Source organism: Delphinapterus leucas, chromosome 1, assembly GCF_059928025.1.
Source record: "Delphinapterus leucas isolate spDelLeu-1000000601 "Yukka" chromosome 1, BTC_Dleu_Yukka2, whole genome shotgun sequence".
Classification (NCBI taxonomy): domain Eukaryota; kingdom Metazoa; phylum Chordata; class Mammalia; order Artiodactyla; family Monodontidae; genus Delphinapterus; species Delphinapterus leucas.
Genome location: NC_143129.1, coordinates 46,146,661 through 46,167,445, shown reverse-complemented (window position 1 = coordinate 46,167,445; position 20,785 = coordinate 46,146,661). Strand labels below are relative to the sequence as shown.

The 20,785-nt window shown below is 42.8% G+C and overlaps 1 protein-coding gene across 1 annotated transcript; it reads left to right on the top strand.

Annotated features, from left to right (window-relative positions):
* The first annotated feature begins 264 nt into the window (after positions 1 to 264).
* Positions 265 to 12,279, top strand: NEK2 (NIMA related kinase 2). The gene is made up of 8 exons (XM_022593284.3): positions 265 to 486; positions 1,661 to 1,878; positions 2,148 to 2,388; positions 4,493 to 4,575; positions 5,320 to 5,446; positions 6,620 to 6,836; positions 8,271 to 8,396; positions 11,190 to 12,279. The coding sequence occupies exons 1-8, from the start codon at positions 391 to 393 to the stop codon at positions 11,414 to 11,416; spliced, it is 1,335 nt and encodes a 444-aa protein (XP_022448992.1). The 5' UTR covers positions 265 to 390; the 3' UTR covers positions 11,417 to 12,279.
* Positions 12,280 to 20,785: the final 8,506 nt, after the last annotated feature.

Sequence of the window (20,785 nt, the reverse complement as noted above, 5' to 3'; positions counted from 1 at the left end):
CTGGACTTCGGTTGCCTTCGCGGCCTCAGCCAGAGGAACAGGGTGGCGGGGAACCGCCTGTCACTGCGGCTTTCTGTGCCCCGCCCTCTCTTTGGTTTTAGCTCCGCCCCTTTCTCCCGAGACGTCGGAAGCAGACGCCGACACCGACGCCGACGCGGTTGCCTAGCGATACACTTTTCCCAAGATGCCCAGGGTGTTGTGTTCTTCTTAGCCAATCAGAGAGGCGAAGCGGCCTTACCGCTGGCCAATAGACTGCGAGGCGGGGGCCCGCGACGGTTAAACTGGGCTGGAGACTGGGGCGGCCTGGCGCTGTGGCTTGAGGTCTCCGACTCGGTGGCTGCATATCCGCGACGGTGGTGCGACGTTCAGGTGTCCTGCGCGGGTCTGGCCATGCCGACTCGGGCGGAGGACTACGAGGTGCTGTACACCATTGGCACGGGCTCCTACGGCCGCTGCCAGAAGATCCGGAGGAAGAGCGATGGCAAGGTGAGCGCGGGCTCGGTGCCTGTCTCCGCCCCCGCCGCGGTTGTGCAAACTGCGGGGGGCGCGCCCTCTGCCGCCGAAGGGAAGCGAGGGGCCTGGGGCTGTGCGTCTGGAAAGCAGGGCGCTCAGAAGAGTTAGCCATCTCCCCTCAGGTCTGTGTCGGTCCTGGGTCTCTCAAGGGATGGGAAACTGTGTCCCTTTTTCCTTTTTATTTTTCATTTGTGAATCTGTCCTTAATCTTTAAATAAAATTAATAGAGTGTGCCAAATAGAATATTGTCAAATACATAACACCGCTTTGCTATTTACATGAGATTGCGCATTTTTATATATTTATGTTATAGGCATATATATTTTTAACATCTTTTTTCCTTTCTCTTCCATTTTCTTCCTTTTTCCCAATTTGACCTGCTAAGGGCCTTCAGTTGGTGACAGCTAGCTGACTCCTGAGCTGTTTTTTTTTTTTGCGGTACTCGGGCCTTTCACTGTTGTGGCCTCTCCCGTCGCGGAGCACAGGCTCCGGACGCTCAGGCTCAGCGGCCATGGCTCACGGGCCCAGCCGCTCCGCGGCATGTGGGATCCTCCCGGACTGGGGTACGAACCCGTGTCCCCTGCATCGGCAGGCAGACTCCCAACCACTGCGCCACCAGGGAAGCCCTCCTGAGCTGTTTTTAGAGAAGAAGAGCCCTCTCGGTCATGACCATCAGCACGTCGAATTTTTATGTCTTGTAGTCAGAATTCATTTAAAATACCCATTATTCGGATTGTTGGATTCAGATTTCCCAAGGTGTGTAGGTAGACTTTACACAAAGAAACAATGGAGAGGAAATTGGCTCTGACGGAAGGACCTTTACTAAGTTCTCTTACCTTGGAAATCTTGACTTGGAATGCTCGAGGACTTTGACTACCTCTGCCCCAGCTTTGACCAGCTTTGACTAAGCAACGGAGGTTAGGGGGTTGGGGGAGGTCTAATGTACCTCGTCACTCTCTGTTGCATCATTTACTGCTGAAAAATTGGGGGAAGATTATGGAAGTAAACTCAGGGGTCCTTAGGTTCATTGAACTACATTAGATGATGTCACTGTATGATCTACTTACTAGAGAAGTAATTTTTAAAAGTTTTTAAAAAGGTTTTGAGTATAATGAGTTTATTTGTGCCTTGGAAATTTTTATTTCAGATCTTAGTTTGGAAGGAACTGGACTATGGCTCCATGACAGAAGCTGAGAAACACATGCTTGTTTCTGAAGTGAATTTACTTCGTGAGCTGAAGCATCCAAATATCGTCCAATACTATGATAGAATTATTGACCGAACCAACACAACACTGTACATTGTAATGGAATATTGTGAAGGAGGGGACCTGGCTAGTGCAATTACAAAGGGGACCAAGGAAAGGTAAAATCTCTTAAATGGGCCTAGTTTTGCTTCTGTTAAGCATCCTGTATTAAGATCAGGGACAGAGTACTTAGTAATGCGGAAGAGTCTTCTGGTGTTTGTTTGGTGGGTCCACGGTACTTTAGAAAATCCCTGGTACGTCAGCACCCATATTTCATATCAATTTATTTCCCTATGTGTACACTTTGAAAACTATATAATTCACATCATCCCATCTTTGTTATGGTTTTATTCAGAAGTTATAGGCTATATTACTGCTTTGATTTCAGGCAATACTTGGATGAAGAGTTTGTTCTTCGAGTGATGACTCAGTTGACTCTGGCCCTAAAGGAATGTCACAGACGAAGTGATGGTGGTCATACTGTGCTGCATCGGGATCTGAAACCAGCCAATGTTTTCCTGGATGGCAAGCAAAACGTTAAGCTTGGAGACTTTGGGTTAGCTAGGATATTAAACCACGATACGAGTTTTGCAAAAACATTTGTTGGCACACCTTATTATATGTCTCCTGTAAGTATTTCAGAATTTAGATGCTTTTTAAACATCTTAATGCTAAACACTCAACTTTTTGTTTGTTTAGTAATATCCAATAGCCAAGAATTAACAATACTGTTTTATTTTAAATTTATATTTTTCCAAATGGATCACCAGACCATTAAGTTCCTGTATTAGCAATATAAATCAAGCTTTCATTGAATGACTACCAAGTGCTAAGCTCTGGGATCACAAAGATGAGATAGGTTTTGTCTCTGCCCTCAAGAGCAGCACTTCCCAAAGTGCCATAGGTCCTGGACACCAGCTGGAACTCATCTGGGGTGATCGTTTAAAATGCAGAGTCCTGAGCCCCAAATCCAGTGAATTTGGATCTCTGGACAGGTCTTTGCACTCAACTGTTTTTTTCTTTGTTTGTCCTCCACCACTTTTTATTTTGGACTTTGTATTTTAACAGACCTTCTAGATGATTCTTGTGCATGGAGATTCAGGGCTCAGGAGGCTCACTCGCTTTTGACAACATATTTTTGCGGTGTTAACTTTTTGTACTTATTCTTTTTTTATTGCCTTTTCCTACAGTGCAGCTGCAGAGCCCACCGATTTACCTGTTTCCTCAGTTGCTGAATATTTTGTTTCCAAAATGTCTCACCATTCTAAAGAGCACTGCTATGCATGTTTTTGTATGAATTATTCTTTCTTCCTTTTTGGTTATTTCCTTGGTGTTTAGCTCTTGAAATGAAATTTCTGGGTCAAAGGGTATGAACTGTTTATGGCTCTCTAGTGAGTTTTGAAAAGAATCAATAATTGATAGCACCAATGTGTTGTATATGAAAGATGAGCAGATAAAGATGGAGAGAGATTTATTTTTTTAGCTGTTACAAACATTTTCAGGATTTTCTCAGTCTTTTTTAGTTATGTTAACCAATCTGACTACAGTATAAAACTTTGTAAATTAGTGATTTTTTTTTTTTTTTTTTTTTTGCGGTACGCAGGCCTCTCACTGTTGTGGCCTCTCCCATTGCAGAGCACAGGCTCCGGACGCGCAGGCTCAGCAGCCATGGCTCATGGGCCCAGCCGCTCCACGGCATGTGGGATCCTCCCGGACCGGGGCACGAACCCGCGTCCCCTGCATTGGCAGGCGGACTCTCAACCACTGCGCCACCAGGGAAGCCCAGTGATTTTGTTTTTGACTCAGATTAGACATGGCCAGAGCAGTGTCGTTTACTCACTGGAGCAGATTCCAAATAGAAAGCCTTTGATATAAAGGAAAATTATCCAGAGGTGGTTCTTGGAAAAATTGAAACCTGCACAATTCTTTTGTTCCTGTTCCGCCCTGCCCTTGTAAATAGATCAGTTTAGCCTTCCCTATGGGATTGTCAGGAAGTGGTACCAGACTCCCCTGTTGGACTTTAAATTACGAAGAAGACTTCTGAAGATTTCAGTACAGTACTTGCCTCTGTGCCCTCTGTTGAGAATAAGAGCCATGGTGGACTGTTGTTACTGTACGTGTGGAAGAAAGGCAAACAATTAAAATAGGAAGTGAGAATATTACTTACTACTGTGGTATATAAGTGGACTAAGGGAAAAATATATAAATGAATGATTCAATTAGCCATTTATGTCTATATTCATTTAAATGTGGGCTAGATGTTATTCTAGAATTTTCTCTGGTCCTTTTAAAATGGAGTTTCTAGATTATGAATTCTTTGAGGGTAGAAGGTAGAGCTATCTCATGTTCACCTTTAACTTGCCAGTGCCTTGCCTGTAGTAACATAATAAATATTTGCGAATGAAAAATAAGTGAATGAATTATATATGACAAAGTGTATTAGGATAAGATCATTGCCTTTTTTCCATTATAAATTTGAATATAAAGTATAAAGTACCATCTTTTTGTTGTTATGATACAAGATCTAATGTAAGAGTAATCAGCCTTTTGTATTTGAAATTTTTGTTATAGATATAAAATATTTATAATATAAAATTTGTTCCCTTCTTTTCCTTGAGTGAATATTACCAAACTTTAAGGTTCCATTTTTGTCCCAGGACTAATTTTATAAGTTTTAAAACAAAATGAACTTTAAACTCCTATTTTCTTACCTTTTTTTTTTTCCCCCTTAAGGAGCAAATGAATCACATGTCCTACAATGAGAAGTCAGATATCTGGTCACTAGGTTGCTTGCTGTATGAACTGTGTGCATTAATGTAAGTATAATGAAGACAGATTTTTAGTCTGAGGTTTACACTTAGAGAGATTTGTCACCTTTCACCAGGTTCAGCTTTTTGAGCATCCATGCACATTCAAGTCTGAAAGAATCATACCGTGGGTTAAAATTAAGGTAGATGGACAGGTTAAAAAAAATTATTTACAAATTAATAATATAATCCCTGAGGCTGGATCTAGACTTGTTCAAGCTTCTAACCTGGTTAGATGTTTCTCTGTTAGACTGAGCTTAGCTCAAGGGGAGAGCATATAGGTCAAGCCTATGGAAAAAATGAAATAAAGATCTAGAGAAGCAGTCTAGGGTTTGGACAGGAAAGAGTTCTGATTCTTTCCCTTTTTTCTTTCTGTTTTTTCCCTTCTAAAGTATTCTGTAGAGCAGTGGTTCTCAACCAACGAAGGGGAATTTTGCCCCCCAGTTTTGCCTCCCATGGGACATTTGACAATGTCTGGAGACGTTTTAGTTGTCACAACTAGGGATAGCTACTGGCATCTAATGGACAGAGGTCAGTGATGCTGCAAAACATACTAAACAATGCACAGGACAGTCCCAATAACAGAATCATATGGCTCCAAATGTCAGTAGTACCAAGGTTGGGAAACTTAGCTACAGAAGAAGATCCCAGAAGTAGAAACATAAATACAAACTGGACCTTAAACTCTGCTTTTGGTTTGCTTCTTCTTATATATTTTCATTTTTACATTTAAAAAAAAATTTTTTCCCCCAGGCCTCCATTTACAGCTTTCAACCAGAAAGAACTAGCTGGGAAGATCAGAGAAGGCAAATTCAGGCGAATTCCATATCGTTACTCTGATGAATTAAATGACATTATTACAAGGATGTTAAATTTAAAGGTAAAGTTTATAAGATGATATACTGTATGTTTCCATCTCTCAGCTAAGTTTTGCAGTGTATCCTCTCGTGGAGCAATGAGTCTAAAGAAACATTAAATATATTTCTTTAGCTAAATCTACTGTTACCACGAGTGAAAACATGTATCCTTGGCACATTGCAGGCCTGCCTTCTGTGCTTTCTTTGTGTCTCCTCCCACTCTGCCATGCTAACAGATGGTTGGTAGCAAGGAGAGATTGCAATAAGGATCCAAATCCTCAGTTCCCCTTGTCCTTGCCTACCTCAAAGTGGCAGGTGGTACAGGAAGGGGCCAGGAATAATACCTTATTACTCTGCCTCTAGCTCTGAGAGATTAGAGATCATTAGAGATGGAAATCGTGGGGGAGGGCTGACTAAAAAGAGTAGAGGGGAAATAAAGAGATTATGTAGAAAAAAATCTGGCAGTGGGATGGGGAGGGAGATGTCCTAGGGATCAGGCTGTGTAAGAATAGAGTTAAATGCCATGGGAGTTCAAAGAGAAGGAAGGATGCAGGTGAAGTAACAGGATTGAAGGTCGGTGAGAGAGCACCCTGCTTAATGTAGTTTGGAGATGCAAGGGCAGTACGTGCCCTGAAACAGACCGACCCTAGCAATGCTACCCAGCACAGCACAGGGATTGAGCCTTCTTAGGTTAAAAGGGGAACAAAGGTAAGTTAAAATCTGCATTACTTTGTGGACCCAGAACCTCATGAGTTAAAGCCACCAGTGAACTTATTTTTCAGGTGTTTAAGACCCATGTGTGTGTGTTGGGGCGGGGGGGAATGGGCAAAATGGGCGAAGGGGGTCAGTTGCATGGTGATGGATGGTAACTGAACTTGTGGTGGTGATCACTCTGTAGTATATACAGATGTTGAACTATAATGCTGCGCAAGTAAGAAAAGAAAAGACCCATCTGTAAAGGAGTCCTTTCTTTTGCCTTGGAAATATATGCTGTTTTATTTATTTATTTTTATTTATTTATTTATTTTTTTAAACATCTTTATTGGGGTATAATTGCTTTACAATGGTGTGTTAGTTTCTGCTGTGTAACAAAGTGAATCAGCTCTACAATATATGCTGTTTTAAATGTAACTGCTCTTTCAGGATGAGTAGTCCATTATGTAGTGTGCCTGTAACACCGAATATTTTTTCCCCAGGATTACCATCGACCTTCTGTTGAAGAAATTCTTGAGAATCCTTTGATAGCAGACTTGGTTGCAGAAGAGCAAAGGAGAAATCCTGAGAGAAGAGGGCGGCGATTAGAACCAGGAAAGTTGCAGGACTCCAGCCCTGTATTGAGTGAGCTGAAACTGAAGGAAATACAGTTACAGGAGCGGGAGCGAGCCCTCAGAGCAAGGGAAGAAAACCTGGAGCGTAAGTCTGAGTGGGGGTGAAGCACAGAGAGCTCCAGGAAGCTTATTCTAATGTATGTGAAAATCTATCTGAACAGAGGATCTCATGTCTGTGTTCTATTAGAAGGTTTTTATAAATACTTGCGAAACCAAGATATGCATATCAAGCTTGCTGCACCTTCACGTTGAGCCTTTCTCTGAGATCAGCTGTTGTCGTCACATTGTTGGGCCCTAACTGTGACAGCCCAGCACAGTAGCCATCACACTGTACTGTAGAGTCACTCTTTTCTTTATCTTTCTTAATATATGGACCCTGAGGTTTCCCATTGTAAAGAAGGTCTTAGAATTTGCCAGCGCTTCTCCCTTCTGATACACTGCTCCAACACAGCCCAGGTCTGAAATCCTACAGTGTGTAAGACTAGATGTATTTGGGCAGTTCCACAGAGCATTTGGTACAAGATATTTAAATACTCTGATGGGTATTGACGGACTGGGTGCTAATGAGTTTTTGATGTTGAAACTCTGTCTACTCCACTAAAGTGAGAGCTGCTACCCAGGTTTTAGGATTCTGCAAGGCAGCAGCAGCAGTGCAGCTCTGCATTTTGACATCGAGGGAAGAGACGGGCTGCGACTGTCTCCTTCCCCCCTCATGGCTCACCCAATCTCGCTTCTGCAGCTCAATGCCAATGCAGACTTCATAAGTGTTTTTCTATTTAAACGTACTTACAAAGCATCTAAATGCGTTTGTTAATGTTTTACTTCCTAATGATAATTGTCTAGTACTGTGAGATACGCTGTCTGTGGGAGGTACAGCCTGTGCTTACCTGAAAATCTTTGTCTCTTCTGTCAAAAGAATTCTTTAAAAAAAAAAACAAAACCCACAAAAAACAAACAACCAAAAACTTTTCATTAAAACTTTCCCGAGTGTTTTGTAATTTCACAAAGCAGCTGAAATCTGAACTCTCTGAATGCTGGGCCATGAATAAATAATAGCCTTTGTTAGTACCACCTAACTGAGCTGTGGTTTTTTCCCTTCTATTTGGGTGCTGTCATTCACCCAGAGGGAGAAGGGTTTGTACCGCAGCCGGGTAACGCCCGGAAAATGAACTGTTGCCCCTTCTCCGCGGAGAGCAGGGATGGCAGTAGCTCTTTGTTTTCCCCCATGAGTTATTCCCACAAATCACAACCAAAGGTTGAAGCTGACTTTGTCCTTGTGCTTAAGCCAGTCCTTAGGAGAAAACCTAAGACAACATACAACATACTAACCACACAGCATTATGAAACGGGAACAGTCCGGTTGGCTGGAGTATACAGTAGGAAACCCTTCACAAAACATGACTCATCGGAGGTCAGGCTGTTAGCCTTAGCGATAAGGAAAAGCAGTAAGATTACCAAATGTGAATTGTTTATGCCACTTGTTAATTTCTTTCTTTCTCGTTCCATTTCTTTCTTAAAGAGAAGGAACGTGAGCTTTGTGTTCGTGAGAGACTGGCAGAGAACAAGCTGGCCAGAGCAGAAAGTCTGTTGAGGAATTACAGCCTGCTGAAGGACCAGAAGTTCCTGTCTCTGGCAGGTGGTCCAGGTATGAGAACCAGCTCAGAGAACAGAAGTTGGTGCCACAAATGAGGAAACGGGCACCAGCGTTGCCCCGAAGGTGGCTTTGGCAGCCCTTTAAATTTCCAGAGTCTTGAATTTTATGATGGAGTGAATTGAATATGTGCATTTCAGTGGAGATAAAAATTGTGTTTTAGCAATGACTGACTTAACTGTGATCAGAGACATGAGGCAATGAGTCAGGATGATTTCATCTTCGGTTTTATTTGCTTTATCAAACTGTGTTCAGTATTTGATATTTATTTTTAAAAACTAGTTCATTTTAAAAAAATGCTGTGCCTTTCAGGTTTTTCTCTGGGTATATTTTCAAAACTCTACATTTCTCTCCATTTTCAAGTGAAAATCCTAGCATTTTACTATTACCACACGACCAACTCATATTTGCCACATCCTTCATAGAAAGTATGGCTTAAAAGGTGTGATAAGCCAACTGTAGAATAGGCCATCACTTTTGGATCTTTGCTAAGACCCGTTCCAGTTGAAACGTGTATGTCAAAGTGTGACTGCTTAATACCTGCATATGCTCTGTAATACGTGATGGAAACAAATGAAACCAGTGATGGAAGTAAATCTCGTTTTTCTCAATATTGCTATCTACCATTTCAGTATTTTTATAATATTTATTTCAGCTTCTCTTAGATTCCACACTGCCATCCATAAAGATAAACTAGACTTAAATCATGATTACTGTGATAGAGTGAGGAGGAATTTTTATCTGGGTAAGTGTCATGCATCAAGCCCGTTGCCGAGAATTATATGGAAGGTCCTGTTGGGGACGGCTCTCCCAGTCAAAGAGTTTATTTACATCTTGCCCTGAGAGTCTTTGAGCAAAGGGTGAGAAGAGCTGGCGAAGGATGATGTTTCACTTCGTAGGACACGTAGGTAGAAGAATCTACCGGTATGTGAATCACGGCAAAGACTTAAAATGAGCTGTGGGAATGTGTCCAATGTGGGTAGGAGGTGTTTTAAAGTACTGAGCATGTCAGAGCCCTAAGAAAAGCAACAAAGCGGTGGGGAGGGGGTGCCCTTGTGAACTCAAGACAGTTGGAAATATCCTCTCCCCATCCTTGGGCTATAGAATTCAGACATGAGGAAAACAAATAAATTGAGATCATGACAGTAAGCAACAGCATCTTTTTAAAAGCTCTACTTAGTCTGTTTAGTGAAATACTAATTCTTTTTTTAAACACTTTCTTATAAAACTGTCTTATTAGTAGGATTTACAGTTGACACTGTCTGTTTACAAATGTATAGGTGTTTGTGGTAATAAAGGTGGATCTATTTGAAACAACGGAGTTGAGGCCTAAAAGCAATCTCCTAAAATGCTTTGCAGAGAAGCAGTGTATGAAATAGGAAGTTGGGACAGTCGGAGGGCAGCGTTTCTCTGTGCAGCCTGCTCCTCCCTCAGGGCGTCTCCATTTCTTTGGACTGGAACATTCATCTCTAGATAGTCACGTGACTTCTTACTTCCTCACTTTCATCAGGTCTCTGCTCAGAAGTCACTTATTATGCAGCTTCATCACTGCCAACACCCCCAGCACCTCTGTCTCCCTCTCTCCGTGTTCATTTCCTTCACAGCACATACCATCCTCAAGTATTCCTCATGTGGGCTTGTTTATTTGTTTATGGTCTATCTCCTCCTACCACAATAGGGCCTTTGTTTGGTCCACACCGACCCATACAGTGAGCTCAGTAAATATTTGAACGTATTTCCTTTAAATGAACGCAAAGGAAAAACAAAAAGATTTTAGAATTCAAACCTTCAAGCCCCCAACCCCCAGATAGTTGTCAGTTCCTAATAGTGTAGCCACTTTAGGTAGATTATTATTTTTTTCATGTTAAAAGTACAGTTCACTCACTGTTAACTCGATTTACTTTTACCATGCTGAATCTTGCTTAGGTTCTTTTTGGAAGAAGTTTCTGGTCAGTTAAGCTGCTTTAAAATGTGTTCTTAAGTATTTAGCCAAAACTGTAGGTGCTCGCTATGAAAAAGAGCTTCTGCTTCCGTACTTTTCTGGAAGAATTGTGTTCTAGGTAGAATGGCACTTGCTTTCAAGCTTAGAGATAAATAACATGGGTTTCCAGAAGTTTTATATTGTGGCCCATAATCCTCAGTGCATTTAACCTTAAGAGGAATGTTGATTGTGAGAGAATAAAACATAGGTTCCTTGAGTTTTGGCTACAGATTAAAAGGCTGATTGATTTCTGCCAACCTCATGCCCCTAACCTGTTAAAAAAGAGACAACAGATCCAAAATGGAGTCACTGGTCACCAAATATCACCAAATCAGGACTTAATACCTAACTTACTTTCAGTTTCAGCCTCTCTCAGGAATGGAATCTTAAACCAGTTAATCTGGAATTACCTGGTCATCACTAGTGAGGTCATCTGCCTGATAGACCCCTGCTGTCCCCTAAAGGACGGTGACCTTGCCACAGACAATCCCCCCTTTGCTGGTATAACTTCCTGGTCCTGCCCCCTTCTACCTATAAAAGCCTTTCCTTTTGTACAGCTCCTTAGAACTCCTTTCTGTCTTCTGGATGGGGTGCTGCCCGATTCATGAATCGTTGAATAAAGCCAGTAAGATCTTTAATATTTGCTCGGTTGAATTTTGTTTAACACTTCTATCCCAGAGAGAATAAACAGGTACCCAGATTTCACATGCAAACTGACAATAAATATTTTGGTAAGTTTGATAAGTATGGAGGAGTTCATCTCCTGTTCATGAAACTCAAAAACCTTTTTCTTTTTTTTTCTAAAGAACTTTTTGATCTTACATCCTCGATAATGAAGAAGAAAGTTCATTTCAGTGGGGAGAGTAAGGAGAATGTCATGAGGAGTGAGAATTCTGAGAATCAGCTCACCTTCAAATCCAAGTGCAAGGACCTGAAAAAAAGGCTTCATGCTGCTCAGCTTCGCGCTCAAGCCCTGTCAGACATTGAAAAAACTTACCAACTGAAAAGCAGACAGATCCTGGGCATGCGCTAGCCTGACCCAGAGACACAGACCTGTGTACAGTGTTTAATGTTGCCAGCCCTTTCGCGATGGGTATTCTACTGCTGTAGCCTGTATACTTGGTTCTGCGAGCCGTGCCTTTTCTATAGTAAGCAGGGTGGTTTGGTATTACTCTTGCTGTTTTTCAGCAAGAATTGTACCAATGGGGCTTCCCTGGTGGCGCAGTGGTTGAGAGTCCACCTGCTGATGCAGGGGACGCGGGTTCACGCCCCAGTCCGGGAAGATTCCACGGCTGGGCCCGTGAGCCATGGCCGCTGAGCCTGCGCATCCGGAGCCTGTGCTCCGCAACGGGAGAGGCCACAACAGTGAGAGGCCTGCGTACCGCAAAAAAAAAAAGGTACCAATGTCCACCCCTTTCATTTTTCTTTTGTAAAGAACGCTTCATAGAAAGAATAACGCTTTCTTGGCCAGTTGGGTTTTTAATCCTGTGTGTGATTACTACTGGAACATGAAATGTTATATTCTATATGTTGGGGTGGGGAAATAATATTAGAAAAAGATATTTACCCAGGAGCAGCACTTAGAAGTTTTAAGAGACTGAAGTGGTGTGCTTACAATTGTCACGTCTAGAGTTAAAATTTAAGTCTGAGGTTTTAAATGTTCTTGAGCTTAGAGAAAACCTAATTGGATATAGATTGGTCACTAATACCTTGACATCTCGCTTATAAATATCCCCTTGCTCTGTAGTTTAAATCTGTCACCTTTTGTGAAAATCCATCACTATGATGTCTCTACTCTTTTTCTTTCCCTTTTTATCCTGTTTAGCAGTATGTGAGCTGTCTGTCATTTGCCCACTCTTTTTTCACTAAATAAAAGAATTCTTTAGTTTTCCTGTATCCATGTCGCTTGTATTTGTTGATCTTAGTTGGAGGGAGTCTGTGTTTATGATATTTAGGCATTGGAGGGTAGGGAAGTGAATGTGATGCTCTCAAGAGCTATACGGCACTTTACTACCCATCTCATTTGTCCATCTAAGCCAGTGGTTCTTACGGGGGCAGGTTTGCCCCCCAGGGTATATTTGCAATGTCTGGAGATATTTTTAACTGTTACGATTGGAGGGAGGGTGCTACTGGCATCTCTTGGGTAGAGGCCAGGGATGCTGCTAAACATCCTGTAGTGCACAGGACAGCCCTCACAACTAAATGTCAGAGTACCACGCCTGAGAAACCTGATCTCAGCTGAAACTTGTTGGAATATACCCCACCCTTGAAGGAAACTTATTTTGGTTTTGATGGATTTTTTTTACATGTCTGACTTTTAATATGAATTAGCAGTCCTTGCTGTGCCCATCACATTTTTCATGTGATGTTTTCCTGGCAATGCTAATCCTTTTAGCTTAATGAAATAAGACCAAGTTATGAAGGGTTATAATGTCATAAATGGGAAGAAATAGCTCCTTTATTAGTTATCTTATTATAGGTTTATTACACCGTTGATAACGTAGTTCTATCAAAGATATAATATCGAAATACAATCAGAAACTGATTACCAGGCCTTTATGGTATACCCACAGATTAATCCTAACAGAACCACTTTGATGTAAATGTTGAGTATAATTTGCAGGGCCCAGTGCAAAATAAAAATGTGGTTCAAAAAGCAGGAAACAAGTACCATTAAAAGTACATATGGGACTTCCCTGGGGTGCAGTGGTTAAGAATCCGCCTGCCAATGCAGGGGACACAGATTTGAGCCCTGGTCCGGGAAGATCCCACATGCCGTGGAGCAGCTCCGCCCGTGCGCCACAACTACTGAGCCTGTGCTCTAGAGCCCGCGAGCCACAACTCCTGAGCCCGTGTGCTACAACTACTGAAGCCCGCGCACCTAGAGCCCATGCTCCGCAACAAGAGAAGCCACTGCAATGAGAAGCCCGTGCACCACAACGAAGAGTAGCCCCCACTCGCTGCAACTAGAGAAAGCCCGCACGCAGCAACGAAGACCCAACGCAGCCAAAAATAAATAAAGTTTATAAATAAATAGATAAAAGTAAAGGTATATATAAAGCCTTGTCCTTTCTTCCAAGGTCCCTCTGCTTATTGTGGTGGTGTTTGCTATTTAATTTTATAAGTAAAGAGAATTTGAAATTTTAAATTATTAGTATGCACTTTACTATTCATCTTTTATGTAGTATGATGCCAGTTTTAAATGCAAGTAGCAGCACATTTAGCTTATCTGTGGGATCACTGAAATTATTTAATTCATATTTTGTGACTCAAGCTGGCCAGAAGAGACACACACACATGCCTGTGACAGGTGCCTGGGGACGCGTGACTCTGGCGCCTGCCCTACACACTGCTGGTTTGGAGAAGTGGAGCCCACAGCCTCCACTGCAGCAGATAGGTCCCCCCAAGGATCTTACACCTCCAAGCTGGGACTTTCTTTGTACCTTGATCGAGGTGCCTGGATCGCCCCTGCCAAGATAAGGCCTCTAGCTGGCTGCCCACCAGCCGTGCTATGGGGCTGCCAGCCCAGGACGGGGGGAAAGGCATTGGGAGGCAGCTGCCGCCAACCCCTCTCCGGAGAAACTTCTGGGCACCCTTGCCCTGCCCATGCTGAGGCCCCTCTGGGAACAGAGTGTGGGAGGCTGGGTGGGGCTCGGTGCCCCAGGGGCAGGAGGCGGGACCATGTGAGCTGAGGCCCTGAGCCCATACCTGCACCCCTGCCCCACTGGACTTGACTTACAAAACACGAATTCAGCAACACATGATAAGTTTCAAGACTGCAAGCACAGAGCATTAGACTCCAGGTGGACCTTTCTGAATGCCAGCTCCTTCTGTATGTGAGGCCTATGTGACTACACTGGACCCACACTCGTGAACCAGCCCTTTCTTTAGGAAACTCCTTTCTTACCTTAGGAAATGAGATTTCTTTCCAGTTTTAATCCTGTGGCATGCAGAGCTTCTCTAGTTTCCCCTATCTCAGACTCCACCTTTGCTTTCATTCCTTCCTTCAATCAACCAACCAACAATTACTGAGCACCTACTACAGCTAGGCACTGTTTAAGGTGCTGAAGGTACAGCAACGAAGAAAGGCTAAAATCCCTGCCCTCAGGGAGGTGCCGTTCAAATGGGGCAAGATAGTAAACAAAGAAGAACCAAGTAGGGGGAGTCATTGCTGAGTGCCACTGAGAGGAATGAAGCACGAAAGGGGCGGAGGACTGGGCGGGTGCAATTTTAGAAGAGGTGGTCATTAGTGTTGAAGTGGGGTGGAGGAGAAAAGGAAAAGGGAGGTTTGAGTGGGGTATGTGGTCCGGGAAGAGATATCAGTAGGGGAGGGGAAAGTCGAACATGACTGGGAGATGTGATAGGGCAGTACTTGAAAGCGAGCAGAAGCTTGGAAACTGAGGAGTGATGTTTTTATTTGCTTATGCATCTCCACCCCTAAAGCTGGGAACATCTGAGGGTATTTGGGCAATGATGGTCGTAATCTAAGAAGAGGATTTCTTTGACGGGGGAGCCGGGAGAGTCCTCCCAAATGATGCTTCTTCAGCATCACTTTCTAAGATATTTCTAAGGTGCATTGCATGACATCAACACCATACTTACCATTACAGCCTTTTATTGTTTAAACAATAATGAATGTCACCAAGCACAGCCTGCTCGTAGGCATTTGAAAAAGGGTCATTGGATTTGAGAAAGATTAACCAGATGCTCTGAGAGACAGCAACCACAAGGTGGCACCATGGGTCTGTTAGACCGGAAAGCCCACCCTGTCCGTATAGCCCGTGCAGTTGGTTTGCTACTGAGAGATTGCACGTGGGCCTTGGTTAAATGCCTTATTCTCATTATTTCATTCAGTCCTCACAACACCCCCTGAGAAGTTGGCATCATTAGTGTCACATTCTACATGGTGGAACTGAGGCTCAGAGATCACAGCTGGGAAGAAGCACGGTTGGCTTCTGAAATATTTCTGACTCCAAAGCTCATGCTCTTGACTATAACCCTCTACTGGCCTGCCTCCACAAGACAGCAAAAGTTTACCTTTGTCCCCAAACCATCTAGTTTCCCCTAATGATGAGTTAAGGGTGAGATAACCCATAGCCTTACCCAAGACACTTGAATGATGCTGAGCCGGCATGGCTAGGGTCCAGGGGCCTTTCAGGCCTGCTTGCTTGGGGAGACAGGTTACTGTTTGGGGAGGGTGTGCCCAAGAGGTGGTTTTCCAGTGACCCTCACAGGACCCCAGGCCTTCCCTTCTTTCCTCAGCATCTTCTCCAGGGCCACCTTACTCAGGCCTGTCCTCCCTGGAGATATTTTGTTTCCAGGTGACTTTCCTTCCAGGATAAAGCCCATATCCCTCAAAGACTCCAGGTAAGGCTGCCCTCCCAGAATGAACTGAGGATGAAAGCAAAAGATGATGCAAGGAAGTTGATTAGAAAAGAATGGAGAGAATGTCTATGTTCCAACAAGAAAGGATTGTCATTCACTGGCCTTGATGGCTGGGAAAATATGGATCCATACCAGATGGATGGATTGCACAGCGAGGAGGATGATGAAAGGTGATGGAATCCATGGGTGTGTGAGGGCCCGCCTTCCCCGTAGCCCCGGCTCACCCCACACTGGAAGGGCAGAGGTCAGCGACCTGGGAACCCCCCACATCTGAAAGGCTGGGTTCAACACCATACTCAGAGGGGCCGGTAGCGGCACCCTTGCTTACCTCCACCAAGGCTCCTCCTACATTTCTGACACCATGGCGACAGCCAGGGCTCTGAGGCTCCACAGCTCTGCTGGAGCTACTGAAACCCTAGACATCTAAGGCTGCCCATCACCCAGCCAGGAAGGAAACCCCCCTCCTCCCACCTGCCCCGACTTTCTCTTGAGACAACATGCTGGCCCTCTTGATACCACTGGGTGCTCCTTAATCTTAGCCACACATTTACAGGAAATGTTCACAGCAGTTGATTTTATTCAATACATTTGTTTTTCAAGTCCTTAAATTATGAAGTGATAGCATCAATGTAAAAAATCTTAACAATATGTCCATTGCATTTTGTTCAGAGATTGTGACCAGATTTTAGAATGTGATTTTTCTTTGCAGCTTAATGTGACCAGTGAAACATTCTATGAATTACAGGAGACAAAAAAAATCTACGTTCTTTTGTAAGACATGATGGTTAGTTTTCTCTGGACAACCCTGACTGATACATAATGTATATCTTTTGATATGCATATTTAATTATGTCCTTGCTTATTATTCATCTGTTTAGTTTGTTAAAAATTCAAAATGTGTCAAAATGTTTCACTGCTATTGTTTTTCTGTTTCTTCTCCTATTTCTAACACCTTTCCCTTCAATACATTGAGATAGTGTTATTTGTCACTTAAAGGTTTATGAGAGTTTCAGCTTTGAGAATTATATCCTTGTTAGTAAAATGGTTCTCTTTGTGTAAAGATGTTTGTAAAAATTGTTTTGTCTGACATTGATGTTGTTCACAATCAGTATACTGTCACTGATATTGTTTCTTGTTAGTTGCATTTGCATAAAGTACTTTTGTTATGTTTACTTATAAATTTTATTGCAATTTTGTTAAATAAGTTTCTGATGAACAGCATATAATTAGGTTTTGTTTTTTTTTAAACACAGTCTAAACATCTTTGTCCTTTAATGGAGGAATTCATCTAACTTAGATTTATTTTTGTAAATTGTAAATTTGGTCTTTGTCCTTTTGTGGTATTCTAATCCATTAAAAATGTTTTCTTGTTATTTCTGTTTTCAACCCTTTGATAAACTACATTTTCTCTGCATTTATGATTTATAGTTTTTGGAGCATATAAGCAGTTCCTAATTATATATGTAAGTAGTTCCTAGTTTAAGTATATCATTGGTTTCGAACAAATTTTTCAAGAGCACTCTGTTAACCTGCATTTCTTTACATTGAAGTGGAGAAATCAACAGTAAAAAAAAAGGTTCTAACAATATGGAAATATATATAGTAAAAATTAAAAAGTAAAAGTTCTCTCACCCATGATCCCACTTTCTGTCTCTCTTTCCAGAAGCAGCTGTTAACAGTTTGGTGTTTGGTGTTTCCTTCTAAACCTCCTGTGTGTGGCAGGGTTGGGAAGGGCTTTCGAGTGGGGAGTCTCTATGTATGGAGGTCTGTGGTGTGTGTGCATCTACATATATGTATCTATCTGAGTATGTGTATTTAAAACACACTCACACATAGGATCTTTTTTTTTTTTAACATCTTTATTGGGGTATAATTGCTTTACAATGGTGTGTTAGTTTCTGCTTTATAACAAAGTGAAGCAGTTATACATATACATATCTCTTCCCTCTTGCGTCTCCCTCCCTCCCACCCTCCCTATCCCACCCCCCCAGGCGGTCACAAAGCACCTAGCCGATATCCCTGTGCCATGCGGCTGCTTCCCCCTAGCTATCTACCTTACGTTTGTTAGTGTATATATGTCCATGCCTCTCTCTCGCCCTGTCACAGCTCACCCTTCCCCCTCCCCATATCCTCAAGTCTGTTCTCCAGTAGGTCTGTGTCTTTATTCCTGTCTTACCCCTAGGTTCTTCATGACATTTTTTTTTCTTAAATTCCATATATATGTGTTAGCATACGGTATTTGTCTTTCTCTTTCTGACTTACTTCACTCTGTATGACAGACTCTAGGTCTACCCACCTCATTACAAATAGCTCAATTTCGTTTCTTTTTATGGCTGAGTAATATCCCATTGTATATATGTGCAACATCTTCTTTATCCATTCATCCGATAATGGGCACTTAGGTTGTTTCCATGTCCTGGCTATTGTAAATAGAGCTGCAATGAACATTTTGGTACATGACTCTTTTTGAATTTTGGTTTTCTCAGGGTATATGCCCAGTAGTGGGGTTGCTGGGTCATATGGTAGTTTTATTTGTAGTTTTTTAAGGAACCTCCATACTGTTCTCCATAGTGGCTGAACCAATTCACATTCCCACCAGCAGTGCAAGAGTGTTCCCTTTTCTCCACACCCTCTCCAGCATTTACTGCTTCTAGATTTTTTGATGATGGCCATTCTGACTGGTGTGAGATGATATCTCATTGTAGTTTTGATTTGCATTTCTCTAATGATTAATGATGTTGCGCATTCTTTCATGTGTTTGTTGGCAGTCTGTCTATCTTCTTTGGCACACGTAGGATCTTAATACATGTACTGGTCTTTTATTTGCTTTTTTCAGTTAGCAATAATCCTTTCTTTTTGGTGCATATAAACTCTCTTCATTCTTTTCTGAATAGCTCCTTTGTGTCAGCTTTTGCATTTATCCCAAACTCTTTCTAGGAAGGTAGCCTTACCTCCAGTTGAGGAAAACATCATACCTGGAGTACCCAGCATCTGGAGAACACAGCCCCGTCTCAAGAACTCGGGGCCTTGGGGATGAGGTTGGCACACACCTTTGAAATACTTATTCCCACAAGGCAGTTCACCTGCTCCAGTCACAGAATCACTGGCCCCAGCTTGGCCCTTGAGAACTTTCTTGGTCAATTAACTGGGGAAATGATGAACCCAGCAAAAGGAATCCTCTCAAGCAGGGCTGACTGTCCCAGAGCATGCTGGGTAAATCCCCATGATGCTTGATGGAGACTCCCAGGGTTTGGAACAAATCTGACATGAATCTCCCCTCTGCTCCTTCTCAGCACAATGTTGGCCCACCTGCCAAGAGAACCACGTCCAAGGGCTTCCTACTGGGGGTCAACTCTGAACACAGAGAGCTGAGAGCCTCACTTAGACACTCAGCAAGGGCCCTGCCTTTGGCCTGTTTGTTTAACCTCTCTGAGCTTCAGTTTCCTCATCTGGAAAAAAGATTAAGTGGGACAGGGACTTCCTTGGTGGCACAGTGGTTAAGAAGCTGCCTGCCAATGTAGGGAACATGGGTTTGAGCCCTGGTCCGGGAAGTTCCCAACGTGCTGCAGAGCAAAAAAGCCTGTGTGCCATGACTACAGAGTCTGCGCTTTAGAGCCTGCGAGCCACAAGTACTGAGCTCACATGCCACAGCTACTGAAGCCCACGTGCCTAGAGCCTGTGCTCTGCAACAGGAGAAGCCACTGCAATGAGAAACCCGTACACCGTAACAAAGAGTAGCCCCCGCTCAAGGCAAATAGAGAAAGCCTGCACGCAGCAACAAAGACCCAACACAGCCAAAAATAAATAAATAAATAAATAAAAATAAAGACACCAGCATCTCCTTTTAAAAAAAAAAAGATTAAGTGGGACAAACTGTAGTCAGGGACCTAGAATTGTACCTGCCCATGAATTTATTTCCCCTGACATCGGGAAAGATTTTAAAGTAGCTTATAAGAAAATAAAATGCATACATTAAAATTAAGGAAGAAAGATGGAGCCAGGAATGGGTTCAGTGTGAGGATTGCACATAATTAAACACTTACTATTGTTGGGCCACAAATTTGACTTTAAGCTTCCTAGCAGCCAAAACAAAAGGGGGAAAATGTTTGGTTATCCCCTATTGGCCTAGAAAATAAAGGCAGTCTGCTTGCTCAGGAAATGTGGGGCCATCGGGGTGCTAAGGTGAGAGGGTCCCCCTTTGCACCCCTGTGAAGAGGACCCTCTACCCCACATGTGGGATGCTGGCATCACCCAAGCTTGATTCAGTGAAAGCTGTGATAACTGGGAGAGCAGTTTTTGAAATAGTGTGTTTTTCTCTTTCACAGTCCTGTAACTTTGCCTCTTTCCCCGCCCCTATTTTCATGAAGCATGCCTTGGGGAGGATCAGGCCTGTTACAGTAAGAATGTTGAGAGAGACCACCAGTCCCTTCCATCAGGAAGCTTGCACAAGCCTCTTAGATAGCCTCATCCACCAGAGAGCAGACAGCAGAAGCAAGAAGAACTACAGTCCTACAGCCTGTGGAACAAAAACCACATTCACAGAAAGAGACAAGATGAAAAGCAGAGGGCTATGTGCCAGATGAAGGAACAAGATAAAACCCCAGAAAAACAACTAAATGAAGTGGAGATAGGGAATTTCCAGAAAAAGAATTCAGAATAATGATAGTGAAGATGATCCAGGACCTTGGAAAAAGAATGGAAGCAAAGATCGAGAAGATGCAAGAAATGTTTAAAAAAGACCTAGAGGAATTAAAGAACAAACAGAGATGAACAATACAATAACTGAAATGAAAAATACACTAGAAGGAATCAATAGCAGAATAACTAAGGCAGAAGAATGGATAAGTGACTTGGAAGACAGAATGGTGGAATTCACTTCTGCAGAACAGAATAAAGAAAAAAGAATGAAGAGAAATGAAGACAGCCTAAGAGACCTCTGGGACAAGATTAAACGCAATAACATTCGCATTATAGAGGTCCCAGAAGGAGAAGAGAGAGAAAGGACACGAGAAAATAT